Source organism: Rhinatrema bivittatum, chromosome 2, assembly GCF_901001135.1.
Source record: "Rhinatrema bivittatum chromosome 2, aRhiBiv1.1, whole genome shotgun sequence".
NCBI classification, from domain to species: domain Eukaryota; kingdom Metazoa; phylum Chordata; class Amphibia; order Gymnophiona; family Rhinatrematidae; genus Rhinatrema; species Rhinatrema bivittatum.
Window position 1 is genome coordinate 84,605,065 of NC_042616.1, and position 19,185 is coordinate 84,624,249.

The window sequence follows — 19,185 nt, forward strand, 5'->3', positions numbered from 1 at the left end:
AGGGTGAAAACTTGGGAGCCCATTTACTATGCAACAGTATTTTACCACAAGAGGGGAAAAATACTGCATGCTGTGGGAAAACACCATAGAGAGTGTTCCTACAGTATTTTTCTCCTCCATGGTAAAATACCATGGCTGCTTCCAAGTCAAGGTAAGGGCCGGGGTTGAGAACTCTAGACCAGGGGGCTCTCAATCCAGTTCTCAGGACATACCTAGGAAGTCAGATTTTCAGGATATCCACAATGAATGTGTGTTGCGCCCGGTCGCAGACGGTTGTGCCCTCTCTGTCTCACCTCTTTTCTTTCTCTTTCCTCTCCTCTGGGCAAGATGGCTGCCTCCGCCTCTCTCCGCCGACCTCTCCGGTGTCCCCGGATCGGCATGGGCGATTGCGTTCGCCATTCTTACACTGAGGTCACTAAGGGCACGCATGTGCCGCCCTCTTTTTTGAATACGTCATGTCGGGAACCTCGGGGGTGTCCCCACCGCATGACGTCACTACCTCCGGGTACTTAGCCTCCGATCTCCAATCCAGCTACGAGTTACCAAGGATTCCACTCCAGCTAATTTCAACTTCCTTCAGAGACACCCACTCTGAGCTCTCGCTCCTGCAAACCCTCCGGGGTTACCCTGGCTACACCAGGGCGTTCTAGGCACCCGCTCCTCGGGGGCCTTATTCGCTCCTACCTACCCTCCGGGGTTTCGCTGTTCCAGCAAGGATGCTCAAGGCACCCGCTCCTCGGGGGTCTTGCTTTGCTCATATCTACTCTCCAGGTTTCCCAGCTCATCAGGATCCTAGGTACCTGCTCCCCGGGGCCTTGCACTCACCTGCCTTCTCTCCTGGGTTAACCTGCATCTACAGAGGATATCTGGGCTCCGGTGTTCCGGGCCTTGCATCATCTCTACCTACGATCTGCAGAGACCACCTCTCCTACAGCTACCAGCCTTCGTGAGTACCTTCTCTCTTCAGTCTCCCTGCCTTGTCTCACCACAGAATAGATTCTCTGCGTACTCCGCTCCGTGGACCACTACTTGATCTACCATCGCTGACTACGTCATCTGTGACTGGGTTCTCGGCCTACCCCGCTCCGTGGACCACTACCGGACTCTTCACTTCCAGCTTCTGGTGAGACCTTCTCTGCACTTGATACAACTCAGTGCCTGGACTGAACTTCATCATCAAAGACCTACTCCACTGGCTGAGGAACGCACCCCGCTCCTCGGGACTTGCCAACTGCTGTATAATAAAGCTTCTATTATCTCTGTGGTCATTACTGAAGAGTCAGCCAATTGCTATTTTTCCCCACGGGGTACATTCCCGTGGGAGGAGTCATCAATATAGCAACCGAGGGTCCACAACATGTCAAACTTACAACAATATGTATGAAGTAAATCTGAATGTACTGCCTCCATTGTATGCAAATCTATCACATTCATATTTTCTTGGATATCCTGAAAACCTGACTGGCTAGGTGTGTCCTGAGGACTGGATTGAGAACCACTGCCCTAGACTATCAGGTATGGCCTTTGCGCTGAAAAACTAGCAAGAGCCGCGTGTGCTTCCCTGCTCACCCTGACGCCAAGCTGACTGCCACTGCCAAGAGAAGGCCTACCCGACATTTTTTTTTTTTTTTTTAAAGAAACAACCTCCGAGCAGCCCAGAAAAACAAAGGGAAGTTATACTTTCCTATTTATGGGTGCTCCTGGCTACTGCAGATAGCCACACTAGATGACAAGGCCTCAGGGGGAGTGAGGGAACCAGGACCCCTCGCTTTCCCTCCCCCTGGAAATCAAGGGTCGAGCCTGGCCGGGGATTTCCAACCCCCCGCTTGTCCTGCTCAACCAGAAGGATGGCCCACGACTGAATCAAACACCTCTGGGAGAACAGTCTTTACTTCTTCTGTCTTCTTTCTAAACATATTCTATACTAAAACTATTTTTTTTTTTTTTTTTTTTTAAACGAAGTCTGAACTTAGAGGTGCAGCTCTAGTTTGCACCTCTACCATCTGCTGAAGACAGAGAAATACTGAGGGACTGCAGGTGGCACTCTCGATTAAGTAGCAGTGCCTGAAAAGTTTTTATTCTCTGCCTCCATCTGCTGGTAGGGATGCAAAACCCACTTGTCTAGACTGATCTGGGGTATGAACAGGAATATGCATTTACATATGATGAGCATTAACTACAAGCTGGTTTGGCCACTTGTTTTGGACGTGCTAATCCCGGTATTGCATCGGGCTTAAGCCTAGCACGTCCAACCATGCATTCAGAGACGCTCTGACCTTAGCACCTGAAATTACATCGGTTTGTGTGAATGTTTTTAAGTTTTGTAAACTGCCATGATCCAAAAATATAGGAATATAAATGGCTGTATATATATACACAATATATAAATGACTAAATTTAACAGCAACTTTTATAAGGAATAGGTTGCACTTACCAGTGTGAAGCAGATTAAATATGGCTTTGTTTTTTCTGGCAGAATCTGTCGTAAAGGAAGGTTATAGGGACGTGTGCCTGAGGGTGCATCAGAAGAGCAGTGGAAGTATGCCATATGGCATACTAGGAGATATAGGAAAGCATACTGGACAGAGCTTTCTCTGATGTAGCTACACAAGGTGGCTGCAAAGGAGGACATTTGTTTCCTTCCTATTCCCCTTAAAAAGTTCAACACTAGGCATTCATGAGCTTGACTAAGCTGTTTTACAGGAACTCTATTAGTAAACCAACCACTTATTTACTGCCAAAAATGTCTACCATTTCATGCTCTGAACAGCAGTCTTTTTCTGATTAAAAAGAAGTTACTTTCATTTCCTCTGGCAGCAGTGTTGTTGCCATGTGTGTGAATAAGTTTACATCAATAGCTGTTGCCTACCTTTAATAACCTGATCAGGCTGAGTACAAAGTGGCGTTAAAGGAGTGTTGCAGTCATTGTCATAATCTCCTGAGGCTCTGAAGTTATGAATACCCTTCAAAGACTGGAAGAGAAACAGAGGATGAGGTAGCGAGAATTTCTATGTTTACTCAACTTGTAAGGAGCTGCACTATGTTTCCTTCTGAATAATCAATATGAATTTTCCATTTTTTTTATGACAATTCTTTGAATTAAAAGCAAAAAAAAAAAAAAGCTTTAGACCTTCCTCAATCTATTTTACAGTCTACTTTGTTTTTAGGCACCATTAAAACAATTATTAGTTTTCATGGCTGGAAATTGTAACAGATTTATGAGGAAGTTACAGTCTATTTGTAGAATTAAATACACAATGACCAGGTTACACAATGCCTTCTTAAAAAGCGCCTGTAACCAGGACAAATACAAAAAGAATTTCTGGAAGGCAACTGGCAAGAGGCTTCATGAACAGCATTAATCCAGAAAGTTGTTTGAAAAGCATAAAAAGGCAAGATCTTCCTATAACAACACTAGGACAAGCAAGGGTAGAAACAATACAGTTATGTTTTATTTTAAATTGTTTATTTTTAACAGTTTTATGCTAACAGTCAATAAGTAGCTCAGTAACCAATCATAATCTGAGTTCATATTCCTATCAGGACTAGGAGATAAACAAGACTAAAATCTGAAACATGTACTGATCAACATAGCAGATTATGTACCAAAAAGACAAAAAAATTACATTTTATTTATTTGATTTATATTCCGCTTTTCAGGCACTTCAAAGTAGATTACAAAAACGTTTAGTAAGGACTGAGGCATTCAGAACCCTCCACTCCCACCCCACTTACCCTCCCATTCCATCCAAACTCCTCAAAGCTTTTCATGACAAAAATGAATCCTCCTTACCCATTTATTCACTGAAGATTTGGTTGTTGCAACCCAAAGAGCTGAAGGAGGATCAGCTGATCTATCCAGTTCCATCTAAATAAACAAACAAACAAAAAAAAAACCCCTCACCAAACTCATTAAAACAGCAGCTGCAGATGAGGTATGCAATCATGATCCCTTCCTTCCCTGCACCCCACACAATTACTTTCATTTGCTAGATATAAGCCTAGTAGTCCAGAAAGTCACACTGTAGCCTATACTTCCCTTTGAATAAATGACTTGTAGCAATACAAAATAGAAGGTAACAGCCCTAGCTAATGATGCATGGAATACACTGCTTTACATAAGACCTGCAGAGAATACAGGCAGAAGACAGGATAGCACCCGACTTAAAAGTTACAGAGACAGGACAAAGGAGTGCCCACATAATCAGAGATGAGCAAACCATAACACAACTTAAGTACTTAAGGGTAAATTTTCAAAAAGCTGCGTGCGTAAAAAAACAGGGGGTTGCGCGCATGGCTGGGCCTTGCACGAGCCGCGTGCATTTCCAAAGGGGTCCAGTCATGCGCATAACCTGTTACGCCAGAATGCGGCAGTTACTACCCTTAAGAGAAACATGGGGGGGGGGGTAACCTGCACGGAGTGGCAGTTACTACCTTGGGAAGCTTCCTGGGCAGACTAGATGGACCATTTTGGTCTTTTTCTGCCGTCATTACTATGTGACTGCCGGGCCTCTTTGAAGCGGTGGGCCTGGGGGCAGGCTGGGACAGCATCATTCATCACTGTGCCGGCATGCACAACTTACTTCAGGTCGAGCCCTGAAGTAAGCTGGAAAACAAGAAAAAATAAAAAGGTAGAATTTAGGGGTCGGGGAAGAGAGGGGAAGGGGTAGGAAAGTTCCCTCCCAGTCCGCTCCTTAATTGGAGCAGACTGCGAGGGAACAGGGGAAGGCTGGGATGTGTCGTCGCCACACAGAAATTGCATTACTTTCCCTTCCCACTGCGCACGCAGAATTCCATGAGTAACGGCAGCCGTGGGTGGGATGCTGAGTCCATCTGTCTACACTAAGGAAAACGAAATTATCAGGTAAGTAATTTCTCCATTTCCTAGTGTTTATTTTGTGACAGGCTGCTGAGTGCTGGAGTCTTCCCTGTTCTGTGTGTTTGAGTGTGTTTCTAATTAGTTTTGTTCATTTACCTTTAGTGCTGTAAAATCTCCTGGCTCTTCATGAGCTCCGGCAGTTTAACATTGCATATTAAAAACTTTCTTTGTGTTGAGCTGTAGGAGTGCCCATTTGCTGGGTACTGTAGTTTTCGTTTGGTGTCTGTGTGCCCCTCCCATCTTAGGCATTTCTTTATGATATATACTAGCGTGTAGCAAATGGACTCAGGACCAATGGGATGTATAAAAGCTACTCCCGAACTGGGTGGGAGGCTGCCTGTGACCCATTTAGTACTGCCCTTGCAAATGCTGTGTCCTCCCGAGCCTGAACATCCAGACAGTAAAACCTGGAGAAGGTGTGGATGGAGGACCATGTCGCCGCCCTGCAGATCTCGGCGGGTGACAGCATCTTGGTTTCCGCCCAGGACACTGCCTGGCCTCTAGTAGAATGGGCCTTGACTTGTAAAGGCAGTGGCTTGCCTGCTTCCACGTAGGCCACCTTGATGACTTCTTTGATCCAGCGGGCTATGGTTGCTCGCGAGGCCGCTTCCCCTTGCTTCTTCCCGCTGTGAAGGACGAATAGATGGTCCGTCTATCGAACGGATTCCGACCTTTCCAGGTATCGGACTAGGAGTCTGCAGACGTTGAGATGGCGTAAACTTCGAGCCTCTTCCGAATTCTTATGCTCATCTATCGATGGTAGCGAGATGGTTTGGTTGAGGTGGAAGTGAGACACCACTTTGGGGAGGAACAACGAAACTGTGCGTAACTGGATGGTTCCCGGGGTGAGACTGAGGAACGGCTCTCGGCAGGACAGTGCTTGTAGCTTGGATATACGACGGGCTGAACAGACTGCCAGCAGGAAGGCTGTCTTCAATGCTAATAGTCGGAGAGACAGACCGCGGAAAGGTCTGAAGGAGGTTCCTGCTAGGAAATCTAGGACCAGGTTGAGGTTCCAAAGAGGCACCGGCCACTTCAGGGGTGGTCGGATGTGTTTGACTCCTTTCAGGAAGCGGGAGACATCCGGGTGAGAGGCTATGCTGCCGCTCTCACTCTTGGTTCCATAGCATGATAATGCAGCCACCTGTACCTTGATGGAGTTGAGAGACAATCCCTTCTATAGGCCGTTGAGCAGGAATTCCAAAATCGCAGGAATTTTGACTGAGCGTGGTATAATGTCATGGTCCTCGCACCAGGCTTCGAATACTCTCCAAATCCTTATGTATGTTAGGGATGTAGAGAACTTGCGTGCTCAGAGTAGGGTGTTAATTACTTCCTCCGAGTATCCGCTCCTCCTTAGGCGAGTCCTCTCAATGGCCAGACCGTAAGAGAGAATAGAGCTGGATCCTCGTGGAGGATCGGTCCCTGTTGGAACAGGTCTGTGTGTGGAGGTAGCGGCAGGGGGTTCCCTGTCAGCAGTCTTCGCGTATCTGCGTACCACGGTCTTCTTGCCAATCCGGGGCCACTAGAAGTACTGGTCCCCTGTGGTGTTCTATCTTGTGGATGATCGCGCCAAGTAGGGGCCACGGCGGGAACCCCAGTCCCAGGGAATCGATACGCAGTCCCAGGATATTGATTCCCTGGGACTGGGGTTCCCGCCTGTGGCTGAAGTAACTGGGTACTTGGGCGTTGGACCAGTTTGCCAGGAGGTCCATGGTTGGTGTTCCCCAATGGTTTACTATCAATTGGAATGCTGTGGTCAACAGCTTCCAGTCTCCTGAATCTAGACTTTCTCTGCTGAGGTAGTCCGTCGCGACGTTGTCTTTCCTGGCAATATGGATGGCTGAGATCTCTTGAAGATTCACTTCTGCCCATGATATTAGGAGGTCTATTTCCAGAGACACCTGTTGGCTTCTGGTTCCTCCCTGACGGTTGATCAAGGCCACTGTTGTGGCGTTGTCCGACATTACTCTGACCGCTTTGTCTCTGAGTCTGTGACCGAACCTTAGGCAGGCTAGTCTGATTGCCCGGGCTTCTAGGCGATTGATGTTCCATCCAGACTCTTCTTCGTTCCATTGCCCTTGGGCGGTTAGCTCCTGGCAGGGCGCTCCCCATCCTCGTAGGCTGGCATCCGTGGTGAGTAGGATCCAGGTTGGTGAGGATAGTCTCGTTCCCTGGCTCAGATGAGCTTCTTGTAGCCACCATCGTAGTTGGGCCTGAACTCTATCTGAGAGCTGAAGCCGTATGGTGTAGTTCTGGGACAGTGGATTCCATTGTGATAGTAGTGAGCATTGTAGGGGTCTCATGCGAGCTCGTGCCCATGGGACTACTTCCAGCATGGATGCCATGAGGCCAAAAACTTGTATGAGGCCGAGAACTTGTAGGTAATTTCATGCTGTGGGCAAAGTTCGCTCATCAGGGTTCGTAACTGGGTTATCAGTTTTGATCTCCTTGTCTGTGTCAGGATGACCTTGTCTTTGGTTTCGAACTGGATTCCCAAGTATTTTAGAGATTGGGAAGGCTGCAGGCAGCTCTTGTTTGTGTTGACTACCACCCGAGGCTCTCCAGTAGAGTTTTGACTCTGTTGGTTGCCTGGTGGCTTTCCTCTGGGGATTTCGCTCTGATCAGCCAATCGTCTACATAAGGGTGCACGTGGATTCCTTCCTTCCTCAGTTTTGCTGCCACCAACACTATGATCTTGGTGAACGTCCGGGGTGCAGTGGCTAACCCGAAAGGTAGTGCCCGGAACTGGTAATGCTGGTCCAAGATCGAGAAGCGTAGAAAACGCTGATGCTCTTGATGGATCGGAATGTGTAGGTAGGCTTCCGACAGATCCAGGGAGGTAAGAAACTCTCCGGTTGTATTGCCCTTATTACCGAGCATAGGGTTTCCAAGCGGAAGCGAGGAATCTTCAGGTGACGGTTGACCGCCTTGAGGTCCAGGATAGGTCTGAACGTTCCTTCTTTCTTGGGGACGATAAAATAGATGGAATAATGGCCAGTATTTATTTGTTGTGGAGGCACCGGTGTTTAGCTTTTAAGGCTAGTAATCTGATCAGTGTAGCTTCCACTGCCATTCTCTTGGAAGGGTCATGGCAGGGAGATTCCAGATAATATCCCTTTCGAATGATGGATAGGACACACTTGTCCGAAGTTATCTCAACCCATCTTTGGTAGAATAGGGCAAGTCTGCCCCCTATGGCTTCTTCCTTTGGATGGGTCAGCTGATTTTCATTGTGGGGTGCAGCTGGGGCCAAGCTGGCTCCCCTTTTATTGTGCTTCTTCCGAAAGGACTGGCTCCGGCCTGCAGGGTGGGCCGCTTGATATGTGCTTCTATATGGGTTTGCCCCTGGAGATCCGGGGGAAGGATCTCTGGTTTCTCTTATTCCTGTCCGGTAGCCGCGGCAGTGGGGACTCGCCCCATTTGTTGGCTAGTTTCTCTAGTTCGCTTCCGAACAGGAGTGTTCCCTTGAAGGGCATCCTGGTGAGTCTCGTTTTGGAGGATGCGTCGGCTGCCCAGTTTTGGAGCCAGATTTATCTTCTGGTTGCCACGGCGGATGAGACTCCTCTAGCTGCTGTGAGTACCAGATCCGAAGCGGCGTCCGCGCGGAATGATACCGCTGGTTCCACAGCCTCCCAGGAGTGTTGTTCCTGGTCTGTGCTAAGCAGGCGCGTGTCACCACGGCACAGCAGGCCGCGATCTGTAAAGACATAGCGGAGACGTCAAAGGACTGTTTAAGGATAGATTCCAGACGTCTGTCTTGAGCATCCTTGAGTGCTGCTCCTCCCTCTACTGGGATAGTAGTGCGCTTCGAGACCGCGCAGACCATTGCATCCACTTTCGGACATGCCAGGAGATCTTTGGCGGCTGGGTCCAGAGGGTACATGGCTGCCAGAGCCCGGCCCCTTTTGAATGTAGTTTATGGGGCATCCCATTACAGGTGAATTAGTTGCTGGATGACTTGTAATAGTAGGAAATGGCGGGAGGTCTGACGGAGTCCCTCTAATAGTGGGTTCATCTTAGGTTCCCCCGAGGCACTTGTGCACGGGATGGCAAGCTTTTAAGCTGTGCGTGACCAGGTCTGGAAGCTCGTCCTTGGTGAAGAAGCACCTCATGGTTCGATGGGGTTCTGTCCCTGGAGGGAGTGCCCCTTCCTCCAGGGGATCTGACTCCTCATCTGAGATGTCTGTGTCCCCGAAGGTAGGGCTTCTGGGCGGTGGGATCACTTCCCTGGGCATAGAGGGTCCCGGCCTGTTGAGGTCCTCTGGTGTAGCTGTGACCGCATTATAGGAGGCCCCGGTTGCATATGGACGAAGGTATGCAGACCTTTGAAGAATTCCACCTAGGAGATAGATGCTGGGTCTAGACTAGGGGGCACCGTATCCCTGGGGAGCCCCGTTTGAAGGGGGTCCCGCTATGTAATGCTAGGTCTGGCGTACTGCTCGAGAGGCTGGAGTCCGGTACCGGCTAGGGAGTGCCATGAGTTGGGTCCCTTAGTGCCTCTTTGCACTGTATATACAGGGATGTGGCCTCCTCATGCTGCGCAGCTCTAATGTGGCATGCTGGGCAAAAGCCCTGAGCTTTGAGTTTATTTTCGGGTGGCGCCATGACTTATGCGCGTACAATACAGTTGTGCGCTCCGGTATGCGAAGTTGCGCGCGTGGGTTTGGTGCACGCATGCAGGGAGATGTGCGTGCTGTTGTTCGCACAGGTCGAAATTATGCACCCGGCACAGTAAGCGCGTTGCTATACGCGTCGCTTGTGTGCCCGGTACTTGTGCGTGCGACGTTGTGCGCACAAGGTAGTTGTGTACACGGCTCGCCTCTGTGCACATGGGTCGAAGCGGCGGACAGGGCGGCAAACAGAGCCAAAATGGTGACAGCGACCACGTGGACAATATGGCAACCACCTCGGAGGGTCTCCACGTGGGAGGGCTCTCGGATCTGACTGGGGTCTAGCCCTGCTAGGGCAGATCAACCTGGTGGCACTGGTCCCGGATGGCGACCTGTGCGTGTCCTCGAGCTTCGGAGACTTTTAAATAGACTTCTACTTTACCTTGTCTCGGCACTTCCTGGTTTCGTTCCGGGCGGTCTCCGGCTGCGGAGGGAGGGGGAAAAATACCTTCACCGCCTTGCTCGAGGTTGCACCCGCTGCCTCTCAGCCTCACCCGATGTTGGGGGCTAGGTCCCTGCTGAGGGTCGGCCGCTGGTCAGAGGCTTACCTCCGAGGGATCGCGGAAATCACCTCGGGAAATCTCAACTGGGGGAGGGACCCAACGAGTGTCACCGCAGGAGAGCGGGCCTCGTCTGTAGAGGTAAGATTTCTTCTTAATTTGGTTTTCTTTGGTAAAATTACTCTAACACTGTGCTAGCGTGCATAGAGTCCCTAATTGCTATGGAGACGGAAAACACTGAAGAGCTGCACTTCCTGCAGGGGTATATGTACTAGGGCTGACGTCAGATTGAAATCTAATCAGTCTCCAACTGATATCAGGAGTACACTATACCCATTGGTCCTGAGTCCATCTGCTACACGCTAGGAAATCAAATTTGTTCAAGGAGTTCTTGCTTGTCCCAAAATTTGCCTGAAGTCCCTACCATATTAGGGCATTCAACCTGACTGGAAAAAAGCAGCAAAACTCCAATCACTTATTAGAAGGTGGACACTGCATTAATGAAAATCAACAACGCAAGAAGATCTACATAAAAACTTTCCTACATAAGGATGGCTTCCCAATAGGGCCAATCTGGATCAAATTGTCCTGCTGTTAGCCAGTTCAGGGAAGGAGAAGACTAGATACTAGGAGAAAGGGAATTTAGCTGGCCATCCAGTTCTTTAAAATTTGGAAACTATTGTAAATCAGGAGGGCTCCATGAGAGAGGTTTCTGGTTTCATGACTGCTAATGATGCTCATGTGTGTGTGTTTAATAAAACTAAATTCATACTAAGATGCAAGGAGTCACTGTAGTCTTTATGTGCACCTAAGTGGGAGAACCTCAGTCCCGGCACAATAATCCTATTGGGGTAACACAGACATCAGAAGAAGTACAAAAAAAAGGAAAAAACATTTAATAAAATGATGTGGGGCCAACAGTACTTAAAAGCAGGGAAAAATGAGTATAATCATTAACGGTTCTTAAATAAAGCACCTCACTCTAGTTAAATAAATAAATAAATAAAACCAACACTTTGCAACTTAATCTAGCCAGTGAAAAAAAACCACTGCAAAGTGGAATCTTGAAAGGTTGAAATACCTTTCACTGAACAAACATAAAATATGTTGTAGGAAAAGACTTTCCAGTTCACCCAGGACCTCAGAGGGGCACACAGAACATGTTTTTATGTTTCAGTAAACTGCTCTTTATTATAGAATTTATTTTCTTCAGATACTGTGGTCTCTCCGCCTATTTAATACATTGCTTTCTAATGCAGATAAGGCACTTGCTTGACAGGTTAAAAACTGCATGTCACCTACAACAGTGTCAATACAGAGCAATGTCTATATTTTTTAATACATTTTTCTAATCCTATCCAAGCATTAATATTCTCCTCTGTCTTTGGCAGACAGAACTGTCACTTTTTTTTTCCAGTGATCATTTACCCACTTAATTCAAGCATAAATTAAGACATACCACGAAATAAATTTTTAAACATGTCAAAGAAATCAAGCTGAACCGTTAATTATTTAGAAAAGCCATTTTTTAAATTATAGTGGCCTTGGTCTACTTGTATCTTATGATCCAAGAGATTAATGAATTAGTGTCATTGTTTTCTTAATAAAGTGCAATTTTAAACCCCTTATACAATAAAAATGCTAAACAATATATTACAAAATGTGCTCTAGAGCAGTAGCTCTCAAACTGGGATGGTGAGGGAGAATGGGTTGTGGGAGCACGAGGTATTTGGTTTGATGTAACTAACTGCACTACATTCTACTACACTTCTTTTTGGGAGTGAGAAGGATTGGTGTTAAAAATGTTACAGTAAAGAAAAAGGGAAGACTTTTCCTATACATAGAGGAAATAGTCTCCTAGCACTAGTCCTCTCAGAAGCATACATCACTGGCATTATGACAAGCCTATTTGACCTCTGGTCCTAAAAGAACCATCTTAAGCTTTTTGTTCCTTTATTTTCCTGCCCAGATACCCTGGGCAGGAAAATAAATGATGCTTTTATCCCAGTCTTTACTGGGGGCATAGATAAATGGAACCAAAATATTGTTTTGCTGCAGTACAATGTCATATTCTTCTTATTGCTTTAATATTCATATGGATAAAGTAGTGTGGCTGCCGTGTTAGTCCAGTCGAATTCACAGAATTAAAGATAAACAAAAAAAAATAAATAAGGTGATTATTTTCTTGACTAGCTTTCCCTTCCTCCCTTCTGTCTGGACCGGAGAAAAGAATGTTAGCTTGCAAAATATAAAGCAGTCCAATGAAAAAGGTATCACCTCAGATTACTTTTTGTTTGTTTGTTAACCTTTATTTCTGAATATTCATATGAGATTTGACAAGATTTTATTCCATTATAAGCTTTTTCTGATAGTTTTAAAAGAACACAAACTGAAAAACATTTTCTGCAGAGGAACAAAAAGCTTAAGATGGTTCTTTTAGGACCAGAGGTCAAATAGGCTTGTCATAATGCCAGTGATGTATGCTTCTGAGAGGACTTCCAACATCCCCAAGCACATTTGCTATGCAAAGTTTCAGGTTAATTTTAAAACTACTGCATCAGCATGCAAGCAGAAATGTGTGGCAATTTTAAATCATGCACACACTTGCGTGGATATGTTTTAAAATATACCTGCTTCGTGTAAGTACGCACCTAATCTTAAGAGATTGCATGAGAAAACATACTTTGCATATTTTCCTAGCAACTTTGTTGGCTTTTACGCTTGTACATAGGTGGATTTTAAAAATATGCTCACATGAGAGGCAACCAAGTTTTTCCAATTAGTCCACCAGTTTTGCCCAGTTAATATCGAGGTCTTCCAGACCCCTCTTCATCCTGCAAACCCCCCCCCCCCCAGTTGACTCAGACCCCTCATTCTGTCCTGTAAGTCCTAAAACAGGAGATCTACAGACTTGCAATCTAGTGCAGGAGTAAAGTTACGCAGATAACAAGCAGGCATGTACTGCAGTCTCCAGTTTTAAAATATGGAGTTGTGCGTACAACTGTTGGCCCCAACCTGGAATGCCTACGCCCTGCCGCTTTTCTGCCCTCTCATTTTTGACAAGGGAACAGGTACATATGAACATACTTCACGGCTTTTTAAAATCCATATTGCGCACACATGGCTCACATACACACATATGTGGGCATTTTTGCATGAGCAATACTTTTAAAATCAACCTATTTTTTTTTATTTTTTGGCACTTACATAGCAGCTAAATACCAAAGCGCTTCATGAGAAAAATTGCACACAAGTACAAGTCTCTGCCCCAAAGAGCTCACAATTTAAATGGATACCTGAGGCACCAGGAGATATCAAAGGCAATTTTCAAAAGCCATTTACCCAAGTAAATAGTCTGCTTGAATATTGCCTTTCCTTTCTCTGGATAAAAATATATGCAGGGATCAACAATGCAAGCTTGCTTACCATAAACTGTGTTTTCTGTAAATAGCAGGATGAATTAGCCATTACATGTGGGTGAGTGACATCATCGGCAGCACCAAATGGACTCATCTCTCCAAGCTAGTAGAGCTTTTTAGCTCTACTATGTATGTGCAGGAGATCCCGCACAGGTGTTGTTTCATGAGTCTCCTCAGTCTTTATCAGAGCTAAATCTAACTATGTAGTCGACTCTCCAAGGAGGCAGGCAAGTATTCCATGGCTAATTCATCCTGACATCTATGGAAAACACCATTTATGGTAAGCAAACTTGCTTTTTCTGTTGATAAGCAGGCTGAATTAGCCATCACATGTGGGTAGTCCCAAGCTGAGGGAGTGCTTATTGAGTAAGCAAACTGGACCCTGCCATAAAAAGTGGACTACTATGAGAACAGGATATGCAAATCTGCCTGTCTGAATTTACTGTCAGACCTTAGGAGATTGCCAAGACAGTAATGGGATGTAAAGATGTGAACTGACGATCAGGTTGCATGTCTTCAAGAGGCACTTCCTGTAGAGGCCAAAACGGTCACCTGATGAGCTATGACAGAGTCTGAGATCTGTAAACCAGCTAAGGTGTTGAATGCATTCCACTAGCCAGTTGGACAGTGTACGCTTGGCAACTGGCATGCTTAAAGATGAATTTTCAAAACATTACATGTGTAAAATATAGCATATGTGCCTAATTAGTCTCTACTCCTATTCTGTGTTTTAAAAAATTCCAGAATACATGTATATGTTCACTTTTGTGTGCAAAAAAGGGGCAGTATAGGAATGTTCTGGGGTGGGGCTAACAGTTATAAGTGTAGCTATTTTAAGACATTTATACGTGTACATTTTCCATCTTACTTGCATATTTTTACATCTGCTAACCATGTGGTGTAAATGATATTAAACATGTTTATTGTGTAGTATTGAGAGGTCTGGGTGGACTGAGGGGAGTTCATGCTGAAGAATCAGGAGGATCTCGATGACCTGGAGAAGGACTAGCTGAAATGGTGGACTAATTGGTAAACTGGTTAAATTTCCTTGATGCACATGTTTTAAAATTGGCTGATTTGTGCATGTAAATCGGGAATCATGTGAGTAAATTCTAGTTTATTTTCACATGTTAAAATATCTGCATGTATATATTTAAAATAGGTGGGTAAAGTACGTACATTCAATCCATTGATATACATGGTTTCATTCCATTGCATGTATCTGCATGTAAGCCTATGGTATGTTGTATGGTAGAATTATGCGTATTTTATAACAATGTGCACGTAAAAGCCGCTAATGCCCTAGCTGAAATACATGTGGGGAGATACTTTAAATGATACATACGTACTTGTAAACACAATTTAAAATTGCAGTGTCTCTCCGCTCGCACTCCAATACGTGCTTTATGGGTGCAAGCGCGTTCCTTTTAAAATTCTGCATTTTCAAAACCACACATACTTTTTCCATGGAAAATAACATCCATAGAAATAGCAGGTGCAAATCTGTGTGCACATTTATCCTAGAGAATTTTCAAAGGGTAAGCACACAATGCAGTTTGCAACTATGTAATTTGAAAACTGCCTTCAAAGTGATTTGCCCTAGGTCATAAGGAGTTTCAATGGCAGAAGCATGATTTCAGCCCTGGTTTCCTAGTTCCCAGTCCATTACTCTACCTCTTGGCCACACATTAATCCAATAACTAAAAATAGAAGTGAAAGTAATTTTTTTTTCAGTAAAATGATCACACGATCTTAAAATTTGTAAAGCAGCAAGATGTAAGCAAAATCATGAACTCATTTTTACCATGTGATTTTGCTCCCGAGACACGTTAAACATTCTAAGCCAGCGCTTCTCGACCGGTGTGTCGCCAAGCACCGGCAGGTGTCGCGTGCTCCCGGTCTCTCCCGCTGCTGTTCCTTCCCTGCTGCCGTTGCCGCCGGGCTATCAGCTCGTTCAAGCCCAGTGGGAACGGCAGCAGTGCTAGAAGATGTGGCAACTGCGGCGGGCCTTTTCTTCTTCCCGCGCCCCCCCCCATGACCCGGAACAGGAAGTGATACGCGGTGCATGGGAAGGAGAAAGAGCCGTGCCGTGTGGAAAAGTAGCGGCAGCATCGGCCCCCGAGCAATCGGGAAAGGAGACAGCAGCATGAGCCTCCCGCGGCCCGATGGGATTCTTCTTTCTTGGCCTGCGGGGGCTGGAGGAGGAGGCTGCTGCAGCTACCATTTGTGCTCGGGGGGGGGGGGGGGGGGGAGAAGAGGAAGTGAGTGAGAGAAAGAGAGAGAAGCAGCCAGCCAGCCTGTGTGTGTGATTGAGAGCATCTGGTCAGAGAGCTGATGTGTGTGTATATGTGAGAGACAATGAAAGTGACTGCTCAGGGAGGTGACTGGTGTGTGTGTGTGAAAAAGCATGGAAGTGAGAAATCTGGGTATATGAGAAAGCATGGGAGTAAGAAACCTGGTGTTGGGGGTGTATGTGTGAAAGAAAGCATGGGAGTGAGAAGCCTGATTATGTAAGAGAGAGCATGGGAGTGGGAAGCCTCTGTGTGTGTGCATGCATATGAGAGAGACTGGTTGGTAAGGTGACTGTGTGTGAGAGAAAGACTGGTGTGTGTGATGTGAGAGAAAGAATGTGAATTCAGGGAATAAGAAGCCTGTGCACGTGGAGAGCAAGCATGGAAATGAGAGAGAGACTGGTGTGTGTGTGTGTGTGTGTGTGTGTGTGTGTGTGTAACAGAGAAAGTGATTATGGGAATGAGAAACCCGGGCATGTGAAGAGAATGAGTATGGGAGTGTGTAAGACAGAACATGGAAGTGGGAAGCCTGTGTGTGTATGCATGAGAGAGATCAGGTGACGTGAGAGAGAGAGAGAGAATGAGAAACCTGGGTGTGTGTGAGACAGCATGGGAGTGAAAAGCCTGAATATCTGAAAGAGAACATGGGAGTGGGAAGCCTGTGTGTGTATGCATAAGAGAGATCAGGTGACTGGTGTGTGTTTGTGTGTGTGTATGTGTGAGAGAAAGAAAGTGATTATGGGAATGAGAAGCCTGTGGATGTGAAGAGAACAAGCATGGGAGTGAGAGACTGGTGAGTGTGTGTGAGACAGAGAAAGTGATTATGAGACAGAGAAAGTGATTATGAGAGTGAGAAGCCCGTATATGTAAGTAGAACACGGGAGTGGGAAGCCTGTGTGTGTGTGTATGGCATGAGAGAAACTGTTCAGGAAGGTGATTGGTATGTGTGTCAAAGACTGGGAGATGATTGGTGTGTGAGAGACAGAAACTGGTCATGGGGACATGACTGGTATGGTGTATGTGTGTGAGAGACATGAGCCCTAAGGAAGAGGACCATGAGTATAGAGCTTAGCCTCTACTGCTGCTTTTGCTGTGTACTATGGCCTGCATGGAAGAGGAGTAGGAGAGCTGCTGGAGGGGGTAAGTAAAGGTGGCTTTTTAAGTTTATTTTTCTTGATTGACTGCCATTTTAATTATTTAATATTATGTGATGTGTCTGCTTTTTTGAAATATTTTATTGATGTTTGGAGAATTTTTAATAGTTTTTATGAGTTTTTAAATTGTTGGATGTTATTCTGTTCATAGCTGTTTTGAAACATTTATTCTGCTTATTAATATAGTTTTACAATTGTTTCTGTGTGGGGATCTATAGCTGCTTGCTAGTTCTGTTTCCTAATAAGAGGTGTATTGGTTTTTAGGGCCTGATTTAATATTTGTAGTGTTGCCTTTTCATAGATAGGGTTGCTCCTGTTTGAGTGTATTCCATAATACAGGTGTAACTGTGTACGGATTAGTTTATATGCATTATTACAGATCCTGGGAGTATGTGAAGTCGGTTCTGTCTCTGTTACCGAGATGAGATTTTTTTTCTAGCATGTAAGCGTTTGTATTAGTCTTATTTGTTGTGTTTTCTCAAGAGGACATGCATTGGTGGTAAACTGCTGTCTTTTCATAAATAGGGCTATTGAGCCTGGAAGCAGAAGTTGCTGTTACTGAGATGACACCAGAACATCTTTTTTATAGGGTGAGTTATATGGGTAATATCATAATTCTGCTTTACATCCATTATTGTGGGTCAGGGGGGTTCCCGTGGATGCAAACTGTACTTTGACATCTAGCCCCGTGACGATCATGGGTCAGTGTGTCATGCATGTGAGAACCATCTGTCAGGTGTGTCCCGACAGAAAAAAGGTTGAGAACCACTTTTCTAAGCACTCTCATCAGTGTAAATTAGAAGGAATCAACTGCAGAGCACAAACAATGATCACATAATCATGTTAGCCTCACGTAAAACAAACACCAAAGCTTATGAGAAACAGGAACAATGGAAAGAAGAAAACTGTAACAAACTGGTTTATTGGGGGCAAAACAAGATTTAAGCATGAAATACTAAAATAAAAAAAAACATTTCCACATATCAGTTGGAGATTATCATCTTTCTAACATTCTGACAGTGAAAAATCACCTTTTGTCTGTTTGTAATATCAACAGAAATCTTAATGGCAATATTTGAGTTTCTCACATTTTATTTTATAGTCATATAAAATAAAATCAGCAAATATGCAATGACATGATTTTCAAGCATTGGTATGATACTTAGTTTTGGCATGTGCTAATGAAAAAAAAATACCTTAAGGACTGGAGCTTTTTCTTCACAGATAAGCACCCGGATATCAGGATTCCTCAGGTCTGTGCAATAAATTTTTCTGTCTCTTCCTCCTGAGTAAACATGGGTGAAGGCCTCATTGACCTGCAGAGCCCACACCCCCTCATCATGGACTCGATATGTTGCTATGCACCTCTGCTGCCCAAGGGACCACAGACGGATTGTTCCATCAGAACTGCCTGAAAGACACTAAGGACCACAAGGCAAAATTTTCAAACAATGCAACCAATTGAAATTATTCAATATGCTAGTCATGGTCTTAATGGCACTACAATTACTTCTGCCACAGGTGCTGGGAGAGTAAACCCTGATCAACAACAGGTATAAACATTTCCATGTAAGCCTATTTTTTTTTTTTAAGTACCATATATATGCAGTGAGTGAGTCACAAGCACCAACTGCCATTTTATTTATTTGACATATATATGGAACACTAAATAAATCATAGCAGGAAATTAGATAGAATAAAGATAATGAATTTATCAGGGGATAATGAAAAACATGACAAGAAAAGAATCCCAGCTGAATTGGTAAGTGATGTTGCCTCTGACATGCATATATAAGATGAATTTCTATATTCTTATGGAAGGTATATTTAGGTTTCAGCTATCCATCAAAGAAATGCCTGTTATGAAAAGACTATTGCACAATTATTGCAAAACATGCTCAGAAAGGCTAGCTTTAATCTTCATTTATAATACAGATACTCAGTCTGTGGGTTGGTCATAAACAGGAATTGAAACATTTTCTTCCTAATAAGAGAAAAAACACTCTGGCTTTTTGAGACCTGGAACAAAGACGAAGGGGTTAATTTTCAACTAATATTTACATGTACATTCCTCTGTCCTTTTTCTAGTTCCACTATACCTTTTTTGAGGCGTGGTGACCAGAACTGCACACAAATACTCAAGGTGTGGACACACAGATTGAAACGTAAGATTTATTATATTCACAGATTTTTTTTTCTATTTCTTTCTGAATAATTCCCAACATTCTATTTGCTTTTATGGCTGCCACCACACACTGAGCTATACATT

At 44.9% G+C, this 19,185-nt stretch overlaps 1 protein-coding gene across 3 annotated transcripts in view; it reads right to left on the minus strand.

Annotated features, from left to right (window-relative positions):
* WDR48 (WD repeat domain 48) overlaps positions 1-19,185 on the minus strand; it is a 149,964-nt gene that overhangs the window by 52,553 nt on the left and 78,226 nt on the right. For all 3 annotated transcript variants that reach the window (XM_029588391.1, XM_029588392.1, XM_029588393.1), the window contains exons 8-10: positions 18,113-18,337; positions 3,794-3,868; positions 2,870-2,972 (exon numbers count right to left, since the gene is read on the minus strand). In XM_029588391.1, the coding sequence (XP_029444251.1) occupies positions 2,870-2,972; positions 3,794-3,868; positions 18,113-18,337 (403 nt within the window). The remainder of the gene's footprint in view (positions 1-2,869; positions 2,973-3,793; positions 3,869-18,112; positions 18,338-19,185) is intronic.